The sequence below is a fragment of the Echinops telfairi genome, unplaced genomic scaffold (assembly GCF_000313985.2).
Source record: "Echinops telfairi isolate 266 unplaced genomic scaffold, ASM31398v2 ScPeMD7_7410;HRSCAF=8448, whole genome shotgun sequence".
NCBI classification, from domain to species: Eukaryota; Metazoa; Chordata; class Mammalia; order Afrosoricida; family Tenrecidae; genus Echinops; species Echinops telfairi.
The window spans coordinates 16,162,734-16,185,278 of NW_022111310.1; the positions used below are offsets into that span (position 1 = coordinate 16,162,734).

A 22,545-nucleotide genomic window follows, 5' to 3' on the forward strand; every position below is an offset into this window, starting at 1 on the left:
GTAGGAAAGTGATTTAGTGCTCAATGAAATGCTTTCTTATGGGGCAGAGGCTGTGAAGCCAAGATGCTCATGCTGCTGAAACAATACACTTCCTCCACAGTGGTCAGTGACATATGCGAATGTAATCCCCAAGGATGGACGGAAAGGGAGAGCCACTTGTTGAAGCTGTGGCTGCATGGCCGAAACGGAAAATATGAATGTCACCTCTGTAATGAATCCATGCCTCTTCTGCCACGACCTTACGTCAAGCAGAGTGGAGGTTTAAGAGATTCTTTTAAAAATTGTATATGATGTTGTGTATCTCAATGGCTTTTGGCAGCAGCTCACTGTATATTCTTTTGTATTACACCAGCCACAGCTATTTCAGACATATCAGGAGAGGCTACCCTTGACTCAGTGTCTTTGGCAGTATAATAAAAAAGCGGAGGAGAAATCTCTACGGTCTCTAATAAGCAGTATATCAGTGGGTACTGTCAGGTTTTTATATAAAAGTCCACAGCATGATTTATTACATTAATTACAGTCGTGTGGGTTTCATGCTGCTAAACCTGAAAATGCAGCCATGCTTTAATGTTGATTTAAGAATATATTTTGGCCAAGACAAAAATGCTGCTTATTGTGATTAATATAGTGCAATATTTATTTGCTTGTTCTCCTGTTTCTGTGGCTCTGCTGCAGAATGCTTAATGTGTTTTTCTGTGGCTTGAAATTAGGCTTGAGATTTGAGGAGCTTCGTTTCGTTTTTGTTCGTCCTCCATCTGGTCTCTGTGTTGCCTTCTCATATCTTGTCAGGTTTCATTTAATGTTTCATCTCCTCTATGTGAAGCCTGTGTGAGCTCACTCCCTTCCGAATGAATGTGGCTAGCCCATGGCTGACTAGCATATCAGAACTGTCCTAAATAATGTTGATTCAGACAAGGTGATCCATCTCTTTGAGGAGAAGAGGCAACATTTTTAAAGAAGCTACATTTTTAGAAGAGAGAACTCCATGATGTTTTAAAAATAGTTTTATTGGCACTTAATCCACATATCCCACAACTCAAATTTCAATCATATCAAGAAGAGTTGTACAATCATCACCACAGTCAATTTTAGAATACCCCCCCACCCCCAGCCCCGTGGTTAAATCGCTTTTAAAATGAGTTGTGTAATCACCATCAGTTCTAGTGTTCCCCTCCCATGAGAGCTCCATGATTTTTAACCCCTGATAAATACTATACTGAGCTCATATAATGTCATCTATTGTGTTTTGTGTGACACAATAAGCGTGTCAAGAATGTAAGTGCTGTGGAAGGGAAGTTAATATAAATATAAACTCGGGTTCACATATGTAAGTGGATGGGATATGGTCACTTATGTACTGTTGCGTCATTCCGGTGGCCTTTGTAGACTCCAGCTTGGCAGAATGAGCAAACATTTACCACAGATGAAAACCTAAGTGGAGGAGGATGCAGGTGAGTAGAAAAGACCTTGATTGGATGAGCGGATTGGAGAACAATTTCTAAGGAGTAAGGTTTCTCATTCTTTTTCTTATTTCGTTGAGAGGTTTGAGGGGAAAGGGTTCAACTAGATGACTTGTGTGCTCAGGAACGATGCTAAGTGCTTTACTTTCTTGTCTCATTCCGTTTTCATGCAACTCTTAAAAGATCGTACAATTATTATGAAGAAACGGAGACTTAGGTTCAACTTGTTTAGATTCACATAACTAATTAAGCTCTGGTGGAACCGGAACCCAGGGAGTCAGTAGGTGGGTTGGAGCCATTGAGCATTTGCTGCTTTCTTATACCTGTGTCCCGTGCCCTGAAAGGGCTCAGGTAAGCTAAGATTTAAAAAGTGGTCACTGGCAATTGCGAAAGCAGTGATGAGCTTCATAAGAATACTTGAAGGGGACTTGGGTCAGGGGAGTCTGAATCTGGTGGCTTTCAGAGGGAAATCATTCTTTAAACCCTTTTCATTTTTGTGGTCGCTTAGTTATCAAGCAAGGTATCGGGCATGGGGGGGAAAGCCAGACCATCCTTGTTCCCAACAGGGTGAGCTGCGCTGTCACCAAGGTGGGACACAGCAATGGGAGACGGGAACTGATGTGGGCTTTGAGCAAGGCTCCCTAGAGTTTGACAGAAGAGTCATTTTCTAGCCGCTGCAAGGGAAGGAGGAGAAGAGGCACTGTTTTCAAAGGGAAGAAGGCTGGATCACACCTGTATGAGAGCAGTCTACAGAGACTTGTTGAAACTTCAGATCCTTGGGGCTCTAGAGACGGTGTCTTGGTAGTACAATAGATTAGGGTTGGGCTACACCGAAAGGTGGCAGCGGTTCAAACCCACCAACTACTAGAGAAAGAAAAGGCAGGCTGCCCCCTTAAAGATTTATAGCCTTCGAAATCCTAGGGAGGAATTGTATGTAACAGCAAAGAGCTTTTTGGTTTGGACTCTCTCTCTCTCTCTCACACACACACACACACACACACACACACACACACACACACACACACACCCCACCCCCCTACTGACATCAAGTGCATTCAGACTCACAGTGACTCTGTACAGGGTCTCTAAGACAGCCTTATTCTTCTCCTGCCAATCTTGTTATTGATACCCCAACATGTAACCCACAGCCCCACCAAGACACAAAAAACCCAAATCCAATGCCATTTGAGTCAGTTCTGACTCGTAGCCACCCGCTAGGACAGGCGAGAACTGCCCCTGTGGCTTTCTGAGACTTTACCTCTTCCCGGGACTAGAAAGCCCCGTCTTTCTCCCGCAGAGCGGCTGGCGGTTCTGAGCTGCACTGTTGGCCTGACCCTGTGGTTTGCAGCCCAACGAGTAACCCACCATGCCACCAGGGCACTTCTCCTGGTAGGGCGTAGTAATTATTTACTGTGACGAAGACTAATGTCTGGTGTCCTTTTCACGTGTTATAGTTTACCCCAACATATAGAGCTCGTCAGCCTGGTTTAATTACTGCGCTGAGACAGCAGTGAATATGGATGAGAAAGAGGAGGTAGCTTTTCATTTGCCTGTTTAATAAATACAGGTATCTTTTGTACTCTTATTTCGGACTTCTAAATTTTTATTAAGGAGAAAATTCTCCAGAGACATTAAAGTCATATACAATAAGCAATTTCTGCTTCACCGAAAAATACTATCAAAAACCATACTGGATTAACTGCTACATTGTTCGACATTTTAATGCTTCCGAACACAGAGGTAAGAAATGTGTTTTATGCCCACTATTGGAAAAGATCGGCCAACCATAAACATAATTTGCTGGTCAGTTAGCATCCAAATACAGCTTCAGTTAGTGATGTTAACAATCCTAAATAAATTTTAAATTTCTAGGAGCGGGCTTAAAACCTGCTGGAGTTAGACGTTCAAAGGAGGAAAAAGACACTGGCTGTTTGTGGTAGCTTTAAGGCTATCTCAGCTTGTTTTCCATATCTTCCCCCACCCCACCCCCAATAGTTCTTTATTTTCCCCCCTCATTAAATTGTAGAGGTTAGGGCCAATTGCTGTTTTCAAAAGTGGAAGGTGAGTGCTGGCAAACAGAAATTGTGTAATGTCTGACAGACAAAATTAAAGCTGTCTTACTTTCTGAGGTTGCTGTAAGTCAGAATCCACTCTGGCAGTGGGTCTGGTATTTTCTAAGATTTCCAGCCAGGGAGTGTTTTTATGTATTTCTTAACTAACACTAAGATTATTTTCCCAGAAAGAATCATAAGAAAATTTAATTTCTTCCAAATTTATATATCCATGGAAAAAGTAAGTACCAAATAGTCAATGTAATCCCGCTGCAAAACAGAGTAGTGGGTTGTGGAAAGGGATTATCCTTGGATTTTTATTGTTATATTCACTCTAGTATAGGCTTTGGTTGCGTTATTGATTGCTTTCTCCATATTCTGAAAATAAGTATTGGTATTGCTATCCACTAGCAATGGTGTAAAAGCTGATAGGTCTTTATTTCCTAAAGTACCAGCTGTTGGAAGGAGCCCTGGTAGTGTAGTGGTTTTGGCTTGAGCTGTGATCTGCAAGGTCTGCAGTTCAAAACCACCCCTGCTGCTCCTTGGGAGAAGGACAGGGCTTTCTACTCCCAGAAACATGTATAGTGTAGCAGACTCACAGGTGGAGCTCTAGTCTGTTTTACAGGATTCCTGTGAGCAGGCATCACTCTATGCCAGTGGATGGTTTTTGTTTTGTATTTGTTGTTAGTTAGTGGGTGCTGTCAAGTTGATGCCAACTCAAATGGACCCTCTGTGACAGTAGAACTACCTGCAGGGTTTACAGGGCTGCAATTTTAATAGAAGTACTAGGGAGTACCCACCCCCACCCCCACCCCCACCAAAAAAAGAAAAGGCAGAATAAGCTCTACTGGGGCAGCTTTCCTAGTACACATTTTCCCCACTAGGCGAGCATCAAGCAACTTGCTCCGAGTTAGTGCACCCAGTGGTGTCACCTGGGAAGGTTCTCTCTCTCTCTGGTCACTGAATTTTTTTCTTTAAAGCGGTTTTGCTCGAACCTTGTTTTTTGTTGTTGTTTTATGTGTGTGAGATGGCCAATTTAAGAGCAGCTGTGAAATTTTGTTTTCTGTTCAGAAATTGTTGTGAGGTTGCACACAGCTTACAAGAACAGCGCTATAGGAAAAACTCAAGTGTATGAGTGTCTTTCTCGTTTCCCAAAAGGTGAAATGTCGATTGATGACAAACCTCATTCAGGAGTTTAGTCATCTTCCAAAAGGACAAAAATGTTGACAGAATTCATGCATTGGTGCTCAAAGACCGACAAGGGACCACTGAAGAGATGGGGAAGTTATCTGGTCTGTCTTGAAGCTCGTTCAGTGAATTTTAGCGGAATATATGGAAATGAGAAGGGTCGCTGAAACATGCTGTGCTTTGAAAGAACAGCTCCAAAGTGACCCAGACTTTTTCCCCAAGGTCTCTTACTGGTGACAAGACATGGTGCTGTTCTTACGACCCCGAAAGCAAACATCAATCAAGCCAGTGGAAGACACCATTATCACCTCGCCCCAACAAAGGTCATCAAGTGAAATCAAAGTTCAAGACAGTGCTCATTTGTTTTTATGATGTGAGGGGGTTAATGCATTTGGAGTTCGTTCCACCAGGTCAGACTGTTAATCAAGCTTTGTATTTAGAGGTTCTGAAAAAATTACATAACAGTGTGCAACAAAAAAGGCCTGATTTGTGGCAGACAGGGGACTGGTTTTGCCACCACTTCAATGCACACCAGCTTTTTGCAAAAACAGCATGCCTCTCTTGCACCACGCACCTGACTCACCTGACCTCTCTCTGTGCAATTTCTTTTTGTTTCCATGAATGCAGAGGGACATGAAAGGCCAACGATTTGATGATGTAGAAGAGGTGACGAAAAAAGCGAGGGAGGTGCTGTCAGCACCAAACAGATAGGTTTGAAAAATGTTCCCAAGAATGGAATCACAGATTTGACAAATGCATTAAGTGTAATGGAGAGTACTTTGAAGGTGATAAGGTTGTTTTAGGAAAATATTTAAATACGTAGCTTTGGGGAACAAACGTTCCAGGTTTTTTTGAGTACCTCTTCGTAGATTACCAAGTCTTTCTCCTGTGGAGTGACTGGGTGGGGCTGAACCACCAACCTTTCGTTTGGCAGCCAAGCCCTCAGCTGTTGTGCCACAGTCGTGAAGAACGCTGCCGGTGGCGGCAGGATTGGTTTCATACCTTTATTGTAGACATCCACCTCACATGCCATGCCCACGGCTACCTCTGAAGAGCAGTAGCACAGGATAAGCTACTGCCCACCGCTGCCCCCAAGTCTGTTCCAATGCACAGTGACCCGATAGCCCTGTAAGACCTGGTAGAACTGCCCTGGCGGGTTTCCAAGGCTGTGGATCGAAACATAGTAGCACATCTCTCTGTGCCAGTAAGACGGCTGCTGGGTTCAATTCACCAACTTTTCCACTGAGTGCTCTACCCATTGCACCACCAGGACTCCTTACACAGAGTAAGATGACTAAGGAATGCTGACCTTGAGGCCCCTAATATAATCTTATGCCATGGTTTGTTTTTTTCTCCTTAAATGCTCTCTCAAACTGCCACAGTCGGTATGTTTCACCTAAAGTGGCTTGTGCCGGCATCCAGTTCACTTTCCTTTGAGCTTTGGTGTTCATTCAGTGCCGCTGCTTCTCCGGTGTCGTTCCCAGCCCTGGGAACAGCCGTGGAGCCCCCACTCGGTGGACCTCACGGCCGTGCGCAGAAAGCGCTGCTAGCCGACCAAGCAGCGAACATATCCGCTGATGATAGCTGGGACACGGGAGACTATAATCACAGCACGAAAGGACTAAGAATGTCAGAGGTGGAAGCAGGGTGTTTTGTTGTTGTTGTTTCTTAGGGCAGGTTTCCCCAAATGTGCGGCATTTAGAGGTTGTTTTCACGTCGCATCTCCAGTCTCCTCTTTTTTACGGCTCCTTTCAGTTTATTGCATGAAGGAGCTACACTAGTCCAAGTTAAAACTGGACTCCCGTGGTTACATCATACAAGCTGCGAGGTTTTACACTTGTGACAAGGGACAGAGGGAATGTTTCTGCTCTTTGCAAGGCAATCCACACTTAAGCTTCCGTGAGCCCCGAGCACTTAAGCCCAGGAACCTTCAGCTGGTCGCCCTTAGCCAGTCCCATCTCTACAAGGAACTGGCCCAGTTCCTGCGCCGGTCATCCTGCAGCTGAGTCACTGCTGCACATTCTGGATGATCCATTACAGCACCACTGCAGGCAAGTTTCTTCTTACACGCCTTCCCTACTTTCTTGTTGTCGTCGGCGTCAGCGATCCCTTGGACAGTGGGAAGGGTCTTCCTGCCGGCACTGTTGAATTCTTATATGGATACAATCCTCTGTCCCCGCAGGCAGCAGGTCAGCACCCTCCCTTGCATTCGCAAAGGGGTGGAAAGAGTGGAGGTTCTGGATAGCGGACATACAATACGATTCCTTTCTTCGGTGGACAGGCCTGCGGAAGGCAGCAGTGGGAGAAGGCGGGCAGGGGGGATGGAGCGTCGGGAAGCGAGGGGGCTCGAGGGGGAGGCTGCTGAGTCCCCGGTGGTGGCTCAGTGACTGCAGTGCAGTCTCTTCCTGGTAGGACTCTTCATAACTACGCTATAAGACCCTCCATGTGGCCCCCCTCTGACCTCACTTTAGTTTCCACTTCAACTCTTCCCCCCGTCCAGACCAGGATGGGGTTTATGTTCCTCATGAGTACAAGCCAAACTCTCTGCCATCTCTTTTCCATTGGGATGTGTAATACCTTCCCAGAATATTTGCCTTACCTTTCTGTTCTACCTAAGCAAATGGTACCTATGTTTTAAAACCTAATAACCAAGTTCACGCTCCTTCCTGGGAAGGAACTCCAGCACAGCTCAGCTCTGTTGATGTTTCTCTCTCTTCTCCACCCCACCCCAGGAATTCCTGTTGGACCTAGTGCCCCGGCCACGTAACTCGGTGCCCAATTGCGCCATGCCTGGTGTAGGGTCTTTCAAACTAGGTTTGTGTGTTCGAGTCATCTCTCGGGCCATGATGTAATCTTCACAGCCGTCACGGTCCTGGCTTTGACTGCACCCCACGGTGACTCTTCTTGCGAGGCCGGGGGCTCCATGGGTGCTCACAGATGCTGGTTGGAGAGTATAACGTGAAAATCTACTCACCAGGTTTTCCTTTCCTTTCTTCATCCTGTCAAGTGGAAAGCTAGAGGGGGAAAAAGACTTTAAATGAAAATAATAAAGAAGTTAAACACCAGGAAATATGGATTATTGCTTCAGATGTATTGCTTTAATAAACTCACCAAAGAGATGTGATCGCTAGGTTTGCTTTTTTAAGCGGGTGCTGCAGCAATGGAGCAAATGCATCTGAGTTTCAATCTTAACATAAATCTCCTCAACTTAAATGAGAACATAAGACACTGCACTAATTATGTGGTTTTCCATATTGTCTGCTAACAAGGGAGGAAATAATTGACTTAATGGGGCATGGACCTTATGTAAATAAGTACAGAAAATTGTGTGTTTGAAACCTCGATTCAGGCTGTGGGTAAACATTGCTGAGCCCCTGCTGACGGGGCTCCTCTCGGGGTTCTGGTCTATTGGAGGGCAGCAACCTAAAGCCTTTCCGTCTGTTGGCTGCATTGGCTGAAGGCCCATTTCACTCTTCTGGGCTTTAGGGGATGGCTTATTTTGTTTTTGTTTTGTTTTTTGAGGAGTCTAAACTTAAGTTCTAAGTGGAGCCTTGTACAAACCATAAACAAATGGCTAATTTCTCCAGAGAACCAAGGCACATAAACCTTTCTAGGTAGAAAATTGCTGTGCCCTCCCTATTTACAATCAGCTCTGTAGTCATGACGCAATGGTAGCAAGTAGCGATGAGCAAGGTGTGACACACAGGTGGTTGTCGAATGCTGGGTGACAGGGAAAAATGCTCCTTTTTGTGTCTTCCCCATGAGCAGTTGTGGGATTGGACACGTGTGAAATCAGCTTTCATGGACCGGTTTTCAGTTGTATGCCTCCAGATCTTTCTTCTGGTCTTCCATAGCTCGGAAATGCCACTGAAGCCCGTGTCTCTTCACGGCAGCCACATGAGGGACTCCTCTACCTCAGTCTCCAGGTAGAAGTTAACTAGAGTCAGTGAGACGTCTGGGAGGGAGGCAGATACGTTTAAAAAGCATTTTGAAAGGCACCCATGTCTAGAGGTTCTTCCTTTCATGTTGCACTCGGGTTGGGGCGTGGCTGCACAGACAGTCTCAGCTTTACAATTCTTTGGGCGGTTCACGTATTGACTCAGTCCAACTTCTTACTTTTAGTGGGTAGTCGTGATGTGCCATGACGCTGGCGCTGAGACTCGGGTGAAAAATACATGGAAAATAACTGAAGTAAGAGGGCACGGAGACTGTGTAATTAAGACTGTGTAATTAAGACTGTGTAATGAAGTATACAAAAGCTGTCTGCTTAAAAACTTTACTCAGACGGTAGCTTAGTGTTTCTTTCTCCTCAAGGAGCTCACGTCCCGAAAGCAGTATGTGAAATGTAGTGAAATAAACATGGCAGTGCAACAGGACTCTTCTACCTCCATATTTCCAAGTTTGGATGACTTTAAGGAATTCCCCCAGACCAACGCGGATGGACCATACCGCACCTGACCCAGCCAACTTGTAAGCCGTGACCTAGGACAGTAGCGTGCATCATTTTTAGTCCCACTCCTTTGCCCTGCGGCAGGCAGCATTTGGCCAGTTCCGATTGGCTACAGGATCAGGAGTAGACCAGGGACCTGTGGCCTCAAGTTGAACCCAAGCGCAAAGAACCCCTGGCACAGGACTAGAACCCGAGGTACCACCTGCCCGGCGCATGCTCTTCACCCCATAATAAGTGATGATAGCCCATCCAGAAGCCTTTGCCACAGTCCCCATTTTGAACACCTGTTGTGCCCATGTCCAGTAACCATAACCCCACACTCACTGCCATTGAGTGGATGCCAACTCAGAGCCACCCCAGAGGACAGAGTAGACGCGCCCCTGTGAGTTTCTGGACTGTAACTCTTGACAGGAGTAAAAAGCCCTGTCTTTTCCCCATCATCCTACCCACTCAATTCCTAGAATTCTCCATCTCTTTCCATGAATATTCTTCCCTCCTAAAGTCCGCTAAAAACCTCTCCTTTTCCTTTGTCTAGAGAGAGACAGTCTGTGTAGCCTTAGGCTTTTCCATGTCTCCCCTTGCAAGATGTTTTTCTATCCAATAAATGTTTTTCACGTCTTCCCTGCAGGGTACTTCTCTCTCTAATCCAGCGGTTCTCAACCTGTGGGGTCTCAACCGCTTTAGGGTTCGAATGACGCTTCCACAGGGGTCGCCTAAGACACCGGTCCTCTATCCGTCTCCAGGCGGGTCCGCCCACATGTAGATATGCCCACCTACGAGTACCCTCCTGAAGACTGTTACCCATGCTACCCCATGCTTCAAGACAAAATTTCATTTATTTGTAATTAGAAATAAATATTTCACAATATTTAATTACATAGTTTTTGTGATTAATCGCTATGCTTTAATTATGTTCAATTTGTAACAATGAAAATACATCCTGCTTATCAGATATTTACATGATTCATAACAGTAGCAAAATGACAGTTATGAAGTAGCAATGACAATAATGCTATGGTAGGGGGTCACCACAGCACGAGGAACTGTATTAAAGGGTCCCGGCATTAGGAAGGTGGAGAACCACTGCTCTAGTGGATTGTTTTGCTTGCGTGGCTTGCTTGACACCCTGCTTTGTTGTTACTGAGCAGGGAAAGAACCTTAGATTGGAAGTTGGCTCCAGTAACAGCGAGACCACGTGAGCGTAGTCCACATATACACCAGTGTCTCCTGGTTCTTAACATCTAGACAAGATTAGCTCAGAGTTCCATCATATACTTCATTCAGACTCTAACATCTTCCCCCATTTATATACCTCCCCCCCCTTTTTGAGGGTTGGGTTGTGGGGAATGGGCAGACTTTGGATATCCTCTGGTTCTGACCTAAATGTCCTTTTGTCTTCTGCATCAGATGATGGGTTATTTCATTACCTGGGGGCATTTGCACTAGGCCATCCAGACATGCACTCAGCTCCTGCCCCTCATTTTCAGAAAAAGAAGAGGAGCTTATGGAAAGTTGTCTTAGCATGGGGGTAGATTTATATCATAAGAGAGCACAGCTGACCGTGTAGCTTAAAGCTTGTTTTCTTAGGCTACAATAACAAAGTCGCTAGGAAGGCCCTTGAGTCCTATTGTGAACTGGCTCATGGGCCCTTTGTGATGTAGCCCCAACACGCTCCCCCGTCTCCTCTGATCCCACTTTCCGTCTTGCGCACTCCCCTGCAGACGCGTGCATCAGCCTCTTCTCCACCCTACTTTCCACGGGACGCACCTCTCCAGGGCCGGGCCCTCCTTCGCTCACTTTATTCATCTCTCAGATACCAGCTGGAGGTCTTCCTAAGTCTTTCTGGGACCCTCCTCCTTAGGTGGGTGGTGGATCTTTTTCATACTATCCTGTCACTTTTCTTCACAGCTCTCTGTCCTACTTTGTCTATTAAGGTTTACTTGTTCGTATTACCTCCCCCCACTAGTTAGTACCTTCCACAAAAGCAAGACCCATTTACGTGGTGCTCCTCTTTGGAGAGTCAGTGTTCTTAAATTCTTCTCGGCTTGAACTGGTGCCTTGGCAAGTACACTTGAAGAAGTGCATTCAACAGCATTAGTTGAAGACTGCTTGGATGTGGATGAGGGGAGAGCAAATATCAAGGAGGGGGCTAGGTTTCAGGCTTTGGCCAAGGGGTGGGTGGTGAAGTCACTGATGGGAGAAAGAGTAGATTTTATAGGGACGCGTCCACCTTGTATTGTTTGGTCAGTGTAACGTTGACTAGACTGTCAGTGGTTGGGCTCCTGGGAGGCATAGGAGACGCTATTCTGATGCCTGCTCATTCACCATCTGTAAAACCTCATTTTAATTGTTAAGCACTAGCTGTGCTTAGAAAAATCAATTTGTGCATGTGTATTTTTGACTGCCACTCTGTCTTCGTTCAGCTTTCTAAGGCCTGTGGGGTTTTACCCACATTCTACTTTTAGAATGTTACTAAACACAACATTGGTAAAGCGGGACACCATTGATAAAACTCATATCCTGGTGAAGTAGCCACATGGCAGCCGAAAAACGTATGCCCTAGCTTGTCGTGCATTCTTTCCAAAAATCGGGACTGTCCCGCCAAAAGCGGGACGTCTGGTCACCTTATCTTATAAGACCATTTACCCGTTTCAGTGCATGTCTTTCTTGGTGTTGTCTTCTCCCATTAGTAACAGTGGCTCTTTCAGTCTGTTTGCCGGTTTCACCTGAGAAAATTAAAGTTATTATTGGGGAGGTGGGGTGGGGTTGGGGGGAAATGTGCTTCTCGTCTATGCTACATAGAACACATGCTCTGTGTCTCACCACATCTATGTAAACAAGACCACTGAAGTCTGACCGCTGGTGTGTGGATGAGTGCCACAGTCTTCAGGACATAACCCTTCTCTGTACAGTAGGCTGTCGTGTGATCAGCAAAGTTTGGAGAACTCTAGCTTTGAGAGTACGGAACAAGGACATCTCGATCCAGTTCTCCAGCTGCACACTGCACTGTGGTCGAAGCACAGCAACAGGGGTCGAGCGGCAGCAGCCAGTCGTGTACATCCAGATGAGCCTCTGCTGTCAAAAGCAAGGGCAGCAGCTATTCTTGGTGGGAAGTGGTGACAGGACGGAGGGGCATGAGGAATGCTTCTGAGATGCGGGGGATGAGACTGTTCTTCATCTCATGCTGCATACACAGGTCTTCAAACGTGAAAATAAGTTCATTTCCTTAAGACCAGTCTACTTTCTCGTATGCATGTGATCCATAATAAAGAGTTTTTAAAAGGGAGTGGATCAGAATGTTTTTTAAAACTAGAGACACAATTGTAACAATGCTACGTTTTTGTAAAAAACTCGATCTGGTCTTCCTCGTTTTATTAGCTGAGAAATGTCTTCTTGGTTGATTTTTAAAGCCATTTCCTCCCCCATGTTCAGCAAAATGAACAAGCTTCTTGGGCTATTAGAAAGGAATATGATAGGGTGACGTTTTTTCCTTTAGCTTTGTTTTTCCTAGAGGTGCAAATGGCTCCTTCATCAGTGAGCTTGTGGCCAAGCAGAAAGGTGGGAGAGGCTTGAAGACAAGGCCAACCCGAGAGCTGAGTTGAGACGCAGATGGTCAGCTGTGAGCTACAGAAACAGGCTACCTCGTCCAGGGAACCCCGGCAAGTGAATGGTGCCGCCACTCTGCACCCCTACACCAAGCGGCTCCTTCTCCTGGTCCACTTGCCAGCCTTCTGACGATGGCTGTTGAAGTCTGCTCACATAACCCTTAGAAGGATTTGCTGGGGCAGAGAAGCAGGGTGGTAGTGGTGGTGTTGATCCTCTCTATGCACTTAAAAATTGACATTTAAAGATTTCCATCATTTTGTTTTCATAAAAAGGAGATTGAAAACACTGGCATATCTTATAGTGCAGATGAGGAGAGTGGCTGTACCGGAATCAATACTGCATGATGTGATTTAATACTACTTATTATATACCTTGTGAATAAAGCAATGCTGAGTAGGGAAGACAGGAGTGAAATTTAAGCCATAGATTTATCTGCTTGCTCTTGCATGTGCTTGTTGTCCTGCAAGGTCCGCCTGCTCTCAGCCTCCCCTCTCCACACCAGCTGGCCACAATACAGAACACTCCAACTCAGGGCTCAACAGACTGTTTCTAAGGGCACATTTCACTGACAGGGAACCATGTGTAAGTGAGACACAGGAAGCCCCCTGGGTTTCTTTATTGATCTCTAAATTTTGTTTGCCTTTCTAAAGTCATGTACACCCTCGAGCTGTGCTTCCCACAGTGGGGGTGCCATGCCCATGAGGGACCCTGGACCGATTGGGGGGGGGGGGCTGCAGAAGCAGATGCCCACACTTTATCCTTGAACATGGGCTCTTGTACTGTGGGGAACAGAGGATTTCTCTCAAGCTGTCTTCCCCCAAAATATGTACCAGACTTAGCTGCTTGAGAATGACTGTACACTAGGCGGTCAGCGAAAGTAGGTCAGAGGTTATTCTCCTTAACATCAGTCATCCGGAGCAACCAGACTGTATAGTCTGGCTCACCCTAAGTAGGGCCCAGTCCCTTCTGCTATTCTTCCCTTGAAGCAGTGCCCAAAGGCAAGCCCGGGACTACTCTAAGATGACTAAGCTTATCGAGTCCAGGGTCCACCCATCTTGCCACACATGCTCCCCTATTCCCTCCTCTTACTATTGCGCGTTCACCCCTAGGTCATCCCCCTCCTATTGCTTGTATTGCCTATTTTGCAACCCCTCACTATGATGTAGGTTGTTGTGAATTATATTGTCCCTTTCTGTGATGTATGATTCTGTAATCAGATCCCCCTAAAGTGATATGATGCGTGGTTAGCAATAAATAAGGAGGCTCCCTGGTTCTCGGGAGGGAGGAGGATGAGGGCGGCTGCTCCCGCGAGGGAGGCGGCTCTTGCTCTGGCGGCCGGGTTCCCCTCACGAGGACCACCAAGCGGGGCGGAGGTGAGCAATGCTACCATGTAATACGTCTGACGGTATAATTGTATTATCTCTCATGCTCTCGATGACTTTAATATAACGCTTATATATCTCAACCGCATAATTGTGCTTACTGAACCCGTGGGTAGTATTAGTAGCAGCAGATGGGGGCTGGCCCCCTCACCCCCATTCCATTTAACTTAATACCACATCGTACAAACGTTTTTAATTGCCAGGGGGACACAATTTTTTATTTTTCTTTCCTGATAAGGGGGCAGTAGGCCAAATAAGTTTGGGAACCTGTGCCCCCAAGGATGGACCACAGGACTCTGTAAACTTGGTCTTCATATGAGAAAAATAAGTTAGGAAAACATTTGTGTGGAAGTTGAAAAACTAGAAAATTTCCCCCCGAAATTATCCAAGGGTGTCTTATTTCTTGGAAATCTTTCATGGACCTCACTTTGACAACTGCAATAACAATAACTGATCAAGAGGCCAAAATACAGCTGCCAGCCCCTTTGACATGACCTATAGACAGTTACGGAAGCCAGTGCATGAAGTTAGATTCATACCACGGCTTTCAGATTTCTGATGGAAAGATGTACATCGCCCCTAATAAAATGATTATTTAATTTATAAAAAAAAGATGTGCATCTGTGTTGTCAATAATGTGAGCAATTTCAACTGGAAGAACATAGTATAAAAGAAAGTTCAATTTGTGTATTTGAACTTTATAAATGTTCTCGAAAGTGACTATAAATTCATCTAATTAGTGGATATTAATTCATTTCATTTTTTAAAGTTATGTGGGTTTTGGCAACTATGCCTTAGAATTGCTATTTTAAAACTTTCATAAAGGTATGTAGTAATATAGAAAGTAGTGCACTTTTTTTGAGTCAAAATCCAGTGTGTTAGAAACTATTTTAATTGTGTTGTGTGGTAATTAGAAAGACTTGTGTTGTGCAACTTAATGAAGTGAGCTAAAAGTTACTTCAATAATTGGGACAAGCAGAATGCTTGCTTAGACTTTAGAGCTGGAAGTTTCATATTTTTTTTATGGTGTATTAAATTAACATCCTACTCCCCCACCCCCACCCCTACTAAACATTTTCCAGACAAAGAGCTTTTCAGGTTAAACATTGTTAATGGGAAGAGCTCAGATTTAAATGACATACTACTGAAATGAAACCAACTAAATTTAATTTAAACTCTCCTTAAGTTAATCATTATGAAAGAACGAGTCAAATGGATTAGGGTTTCCTGCAGGGGGTTTGGATGCCAGTCAGAGTTGCTGGTTAAGATGCAGGTTCTTAGAACCTACCTGTGTCAGCCTGCAGTTTGATCTTGGTCCTGAGTGGTCCTTAGGCACAGTGAAGTGTCAGGCTCACCACCACAAGCAGCAGTACATCATGATGCGCTAGGCTTAATGAAAGGACACACCAGTAGTAGTGAGATAGAAAGAATGAAGTTTAGAAGAGAATGTATCCAAGAGGCAGGCGCTACTTTTTCATATTTGAATATGATAACTGAATTCAGATTGTGTTGTTCTTTCAGCGCTAACATTTCATCTTCATCACCCTCCTGTACACCAAATAGTGTTTGTTTAATCATTTTATTAGGGGCTCATACAACTCTCATCACAACTCACACACACATCAATTGTGTAAAGCGCATTTGTACATTCATTGCCCTCATCAACCAAATAATTTTAACACTCATTACACACACGGTTCTCTGCAATCACAGACAGAATATTTATAGACTGTGTTTACCTGAATTGCTGTAGAAGAGCAAGCATCTATTGTGAATGATGTGTAATCATTTTTAAATATAGACCTCTAGGGATGTGTTAGAAAATCACGAGTATACATGATTCTGTGTCATTGAATGAAAGAGAACCAGTGTAGCCTCTGGTCTCACAAATGAAGTGCTTCAGGACACAGTGGTCACCTCCTCCTGTAGTGCAGTAGGCCAGGCCTCACACTCGGCCGCACATTGCCCTCCAAATGGAAGCTGCCTCTCACCTCACTCTTTCTGGATTGCAATGGGCCGCCCTGTTGGCGAGCACATCATTTGTGAAACTGAAGGTGGCGATTATAAAGGGACAGGTATGTAAATAATGTTCACCAGCATTCCTTCCTTCCCCTTTCAGTACTACAGGAAACTTTATTTCAGAGTAGCACGTGCATTGTCTGAACTCATCACCCCCCTCTCTGCCCCTCCCCTCCCCAATTTGTTGCAGACCAGGATGAAAGAGCCGCTGAGCTCAGCAGGGAGCAGAACGAGAAGACCATCCGGAGCACGCAGACTGCGCTCCGCAACTTCCGCGAGTTCCTCATCTCCAAGTACCCCTCGGAGAGCCGCGAGATTTATGTCATCCCTTGCAAGGAGTTGGACGCTTACCTGGCCTCCTTCTTTGTGGATGCCAGGCAGAAGGATGGGTCTGAGTACGAACCCAACAGCCTGGCCAATTACCAGTGCGGCCTGGAGCGCTACCTGAAAGAGCACAGGTACGGCTATAGCATCACCCGAGATAAGGAATTCAAGCGTTCCCAGGAGGCCCTGAAGCAGAAGCAAATTGAGCTCCGCTGCAAAGGCAAAGGGAACAAGCCACACAAGTCCATGAAGCTCACCTTCGCCGACGAGCTCATTCTGCGGAAAAGGGGACTCCTCAGCCGCTATAACCCTGAGGGTCTGCTCAACCTGGTCTGGCTCAACAACACAAAGGCCTTTGGGCACTGCACGGGTTTCCACGGGTCGACCTTGAAATGGGGTGACATCCGGCTCCGTGTGACCGAAACCGGCCTGGAGTACCTGGAGTGGATGGGCCAGGACACGGGTGATCTGAATGCCAAGACCAAGAGAGGGGGCACAGACTCCCGTGTGTATGCCACCCAGCACGCCCCCCAGACCTGCCCCGTGCAGGACTATAAGGAGTATGCCCAGCGGCGGCCTCCTGCCATGCGCTACGAGGATGCTCCTTTCTACTTGTCCATCAAGCCCGTGGTGAACTTGGCGGCTCTGCATTGGTACAACTGCCAGGCCCTGGGCAAGAACAAGCTGGCCAAGATGGTGAAGACCATGTGCGAGAAGGGCAACATCCCCGGCAGGAAGACCAACTTCAGTGTGTATCAGAGCTGCAGCACGCTGTCCGAGGCCCAGAGCAACCAGCTGGTGCTTATCTGTAACAATCTGAGCCAGCAGGCCGCCCAGTCGGTGGCCGGCCACCCCAACAGCAGCAATTTCATCGTCTCCGCCTCCTATGACTCCTCCTCAGACACTGCTTGACCAGGCGGCTGGAGCAAGACCCCAGTTTGGTTACTGTGTCCAGAGAAACTGTGATTACACACTCTCTCTCATCCCCTTTCCTCTGCCCTCAGTGCTCATTAACTTTATAAAAATATAAATATATAATATATTTTTCTTTTTACAAACAAGCCAACGGAGATAGTTTAGTATCACTGACATAGTATTTATAGGCTTAAAAGAAACGTTCTTGTGGGTGAGTAAACGTAATTATTGGTACAGACTACAAAAACACGGTGGTTCTCAGGCAAGACAAAGTAGGGACGCCATCCCAGTTTTGTTTTGTTTCTTGGCTGCCGTGTCCTCAGCTCCTGCTTTTCCTTCCCACCCCAGCTCTTAATTTGTAGTCTACTTAATAAATGGCTTTATTTTTTTAATTTTAAAAATTCTCTTATCAACCATGAGGAAGCAACGCTAACTTTACCTACACAAAGCTTTACTTTCACAAAATGTATGTGGTCTGATCCAGAATATGAAGTGTTTATATAAGCTTGACATCAAATTATTTCCATACTCTTTTTTTAAAACTTTACTTAGTAGCTCCTGTGCCTCATTTTTTACAGTGTGTGAAAACCCAGTATTTTTAGCTGTATCTCTTTCTTTGGGGAGGGGAGCCAGGGAGGAGGAGGGATTAAAGGTGCCCTTCATTTTAGAAGTTACAGAATTTTTACATAATATGCAAAGTCTTAGATCGTGGCAAAGAGACTGTTATATAGTTGTTGTTGTTTTACTTTGTGTTTGAACTTGGGTCATCAACGGAATTTCCTTTGCTCTGTTAGAAATTCGTGTCAATGAAGTTTGATGATCAAATTTATTAGAAACTTAAAATGACCGAAAATGTTCCCAAGTTGTTGCTTGTACATCACAGCACAGTGAGACGGTAGAAATGGAAAAGTCTCACGGAAAATCTAGAAGTATTAATTGAGATAACAACAAAAAACCTCATCCTATTCAAAGTTCAAATCCCCTGAATTATTTATTGTGTAGGCATTTAACTTTGGTCTCCTCTCCACAGGGAATTACTTGACTGTAGTTGAGGTCAAAGGGATTTCAACACTCATTTTAGGCCACAGTATTTGTTACCAGATTTAGCTTAATTCAATGCATTCTTGAAAATGTGCAGTTTCTTGTACAGTAAACATAGATGCATTGATCTTTAGTAGTTTGCAACTATAACGCTAGTGATTTTGGTTAAGCAATACGAAGAAGCTTCAGAAAGTTCATGGGAAAATTGGCATGATCACGTTATTCCATTTTTCCTCAGGGTTTTTGAAGCCCTGCCCATATTTGTGGTGGCTGAAAGGTTTTTGTTTTCGAGTTTTGAAGCTTACAGTGAATTATTAGTTAAGGTTCTTAGATAACCGAAGCAAAATAATACCGTGTTTAGGTTCCTATCTTGCGTAACCATTGCTCCGCATAAACTCCAAATCATCACTACTTTATTGCTGGGCATTCTGTTGGGCGGTGTCTGTTCTTCCAGGAGAACGCATAATTAATTCACAGTAACTAGGGAGGTAAGTGGTATTTACATATTCGTTTTGTGTGACTGGAGCAAATTTCATTCTGAAATGCCTGGCTGCATCACCTTGGCTGAGCTTCCCCGTGGCCTGGCCACTCTTTCTAACCATCAATCTTAGCGCTTGAAGACCATTCCTCTAAGCTGTGACCTTTCATTTGGCTCAGGCGTGGGACCTCTGCGGTGGACATTATGTGTGGAGTTAACTTGTATTTCTGTTGTTTGTTCGACTCTTCTCCAGAGAGCAATGTCCGTTTATGTAGACGCCAGTGAGAAAGGGCAGGCGCTCACTGAGGGCTCTTACCTTGCTCTATGGTTTTGTATGAATAATGAGGGTAACTGTCATCTCGAGCCAGTGTAGGCCTCGGGACTGTGCTGAGTGACTGACCTGTATCAATTACAGAGGTAAAGGGAAGTAGAAAATACAGTTAAGCACGAACGCAAAAAGATTGTGTGTAAATCACCAGGCAAAGAGAACCACTATGAACACTGTGGTATTTCTCCAGATGTGACTCAGTACGCACATTTATTTCTGGTGTTGTCTTTAATCAGTTCAGCAATTCTGAAAAGAGGCCGAGCGCCTTCACGTTAGAGTGAGATCAAGACAAGTACCTTAGAGTACAGCTAAGGAAATGTTGCTGCCTGTCCCCTGACCCCAGAGGTTTCACTACCTACCTCTCTGAAACTCCGTCTTCGGTTTCAGTGCTTTGAGCCAGAGATGGGGACTGGATCTTACCCCAGCTCCCTAGGCTGCCCACGGATTAAAAGGAATCCTGAGTGATCTCTCATGGTGACAAACTTGCCCTCGAATTTCTCCTCTGCCCTTCCTTCTGAACCACAGGCTTCTCTCCCAGTTCTCGTTACAAAACCTCCCTGTTCTCCTTAATTCATAGCCAGTTGGGAAATGCACAAGATGCCCTACTTCAAAAGAAGTTGGCTTAAAAACCAGGTTATTTTTACATGGGATACCACTCATCTTAAAAAAAAAAAGTTTCCATGAAACACTTAAAATGTAATTGTGCATTTTATTTTTGCATTGAGATATTTTTTAGATCCTTGATACATGTTTGACAGCAAAGTAAGTGTATCATAAGGAAGAAAGGAACCTTGCACTTGAGGAAGCAGAACTTGAAATCCCTAGCTACATTGAGGCCCTGGGAAGAAGTTCTTTTCTTGTTTCATCTGTTGCAATTTCATTTAGACAGAACACAACAAAATGGAGAGTTGATCTTTTTTTGGGCTGTGCTAACTCAAACCAAATAGGAACGTTGTCACATTTCATTCAGGACACTGCTTGGTTGAAGAATGGTCGAATTACCATCGCTCGTAATTAAATTATTAATTTGATTAAATCATGAAAATAATCTGCAGCTACCTCTAAATTTTGTATTCTGTCGGAAATGGAGGCCACTCCACTGCCAGATGCCATTTTTGTTACCTGTAATTTTAACAGTTTTGAAGACTGTTCAAACTAGGCAGAGGAACATGCCAAAATCAAATGTGTTTTAGCAAAAATCTAAACCGTGCAGCAGGTGTTCACTACAGCTGCATACGCTGCCTTCCTAGGAAATCCTGTGCTTCATCGAAAACCAGTAAAGCTTTATGTGCAGCGTTTGCACTTTGAGATCACTGCCGTGTCCTGTTAAAAAGTCTCCAGAGCCCCTCTCTTGACTCTGAAAGTTCTGCAGTGTTGACGGGTGGCCCCATCTGCCCGCATTGGGATGGCATAGCTGCATGATGTAACCTTCCACCTTCCTGTCAGTCACTAATTATTGCAAACTTGAACACAGGTGTTAGCAGTTCATGCTTGCTTGTTTGTATGTTTTAAACCATAGTGTTTAGAAAGTTTGATATATTCAGACTATTTACCCAGAAGAGCTCAGACTTAAGATTCTGTCATCCTGGTTGGTAGGGCTAGTTTGAGGATGATTCATAAATCCAGACCAGCTATTTAAAGTACTGGCATTGTTAGGTTAATTCACTTCCTAATCTAATAGGCTCAGCTGTCACCACAGTTGTGAGGCTGGCGCAGGACCCAGCACCGTTCCATTCTGTTGTGCATTGGCTCGGCTGAGTCAGCACCCACACAGTGGCACCTGACCGTTAGCAACCACCTACTATGGAGCAGTATGAACAAGTTTCCCCCCATGGATCGGGTCTCTCTTTTTTTCCTTTGTGTTTTAACTTCTCTTTAAGCGCCACGTCAGACACGACACATGTTGCCTGTGCTTCCGTAGCCGCCCGAGGAGCCTTATGCTTTCCAACCCTTCCATCGGTAGCAACCAGTCACCCCAGAGAGACGCCTGTTTCTTTCCGTCAAACTCCATTGGTGTGGAAAACGGCAACCCTGGTCTCCTTGCCCCCTTAGTGTGCTTGTGGGTGCGCCCAGTCGCCACTCCCGAATCGGCAAAGGTGTCCCAAAACGGCAGCTCAGGGAGGAGCGCAAACCACAGCCGGGCAGTGGACTCCCTCCTAACGCTCTTGAAGGTGACCTGCTCGTGTTCCGACGACATCATTGTTAGCCAGCACTGTCACAGCAGCGACTCACCAAATCATAGGACTTCGTTTCCCACCGCTGGGAAACCAAATGCTTTCGCTGAGGAGAAACCCGAGAGCCACATCAGCAGTGAGGTGCTGAGCACTGGGATCTAGCTGCTGGGAGAGGTACAAAGTGCGTAGGACAGTTGTTGCTGTCGCAGAATGTATAAACTTATAAAAGACACTATAATGAAAGTTCCATTTTATTTTTAAGAGCCCGCTCCAAGACACACACACACACACACACACACACACATACGACACAATTTTCCAAATTGTTGGTACTCGTAATTAGTCTATTATTTATTTACTTTTAGTAGTTGTTTGTTGCTTTTCTATAGAGTGCACACTACTACTTTGAGAATTGTCCATAGGACTTGTTTTTGTTTTTTAAGTTCATAAGGAGAGGTAAGAAATTCATTAACTTGTGTAGAATTGTGTTCTTTGGGAAAGGTAATTTTTTAAAAATAGTAAATTAACAAACCAAACATTTGTATATGGTCCATTGTGCTCATGTAAGTACCCATAGGCATGAAGATTTGCATATTTGCCATCAATAATTATCACTTATTGAGTAGCATAATGAACCATTGTACTACTTCTATTTCTGTCGTTTCACTTAATTTTAACGTTAGCCCCGGGAGGTACCATTATTTCACTTTTATGCATGAGGAAGACCGGAGAGGCAAATGGGCTGCCCGTATCAGAGTTAATACCTACGAACATGCGGGTCTGAAACGGGTCCCATGAAGCACCGGGCTTTTCTGCTGTAGCTGCTGGTCCTCGGCGACTTGTGCACCTGAGCACCTTCTGGAAGTGGTACATTGTAAATGAAACCCCTAGTGAATAAAACTCACTATTCATTCAGCCCCACGTTGACAGATCTGTGCCATCCAGGCCCCATTAGTGAGGTTTTGAGATGGGATACAGGCAGTCACTGGCTTATGAATAAGTTCTCTATCTACCAATGTTAGAATTAGTAGGTAGGTTGACTCAGGTGCTTACGGTTTTTTAGCCTTTTAGTGTAAGAAAGGGCTTAAAGCCTTCAATTGATTAGAAAAAGCTGCATGTGCGGCAA

General features: G+C 45.0%; 1 protein-coding gene across 2 annotated transcripts in view; it reads left to right on the forward strand.

Annotated features, from left to right (window-relative positions):
• Positions 1 to 22,545, forward strand: part of KIAA1958 (KIAA1958 ortholog) — a 130,386-nt gene that overhangs the window by 58,089 nt on the left and 49,752 nt on the right. Inside the window, exon 4 of one of the 2 annotated variants that reach the window (XM_004710944.2) lies at positions 16,350 to 16,433. The exons of the other annotated variant lie outside the window; for it this stretch is intronic. Coding sequence (XP_004711001.1) covers positions 16,350 to 16,433 — 84 coding nt within the window. The remainder of the gene's footprint in view (positions 1 to 16,349; positions 16,434 to 22,545) is intronic. 2 annotated transcript variants of the gene reach the window in all.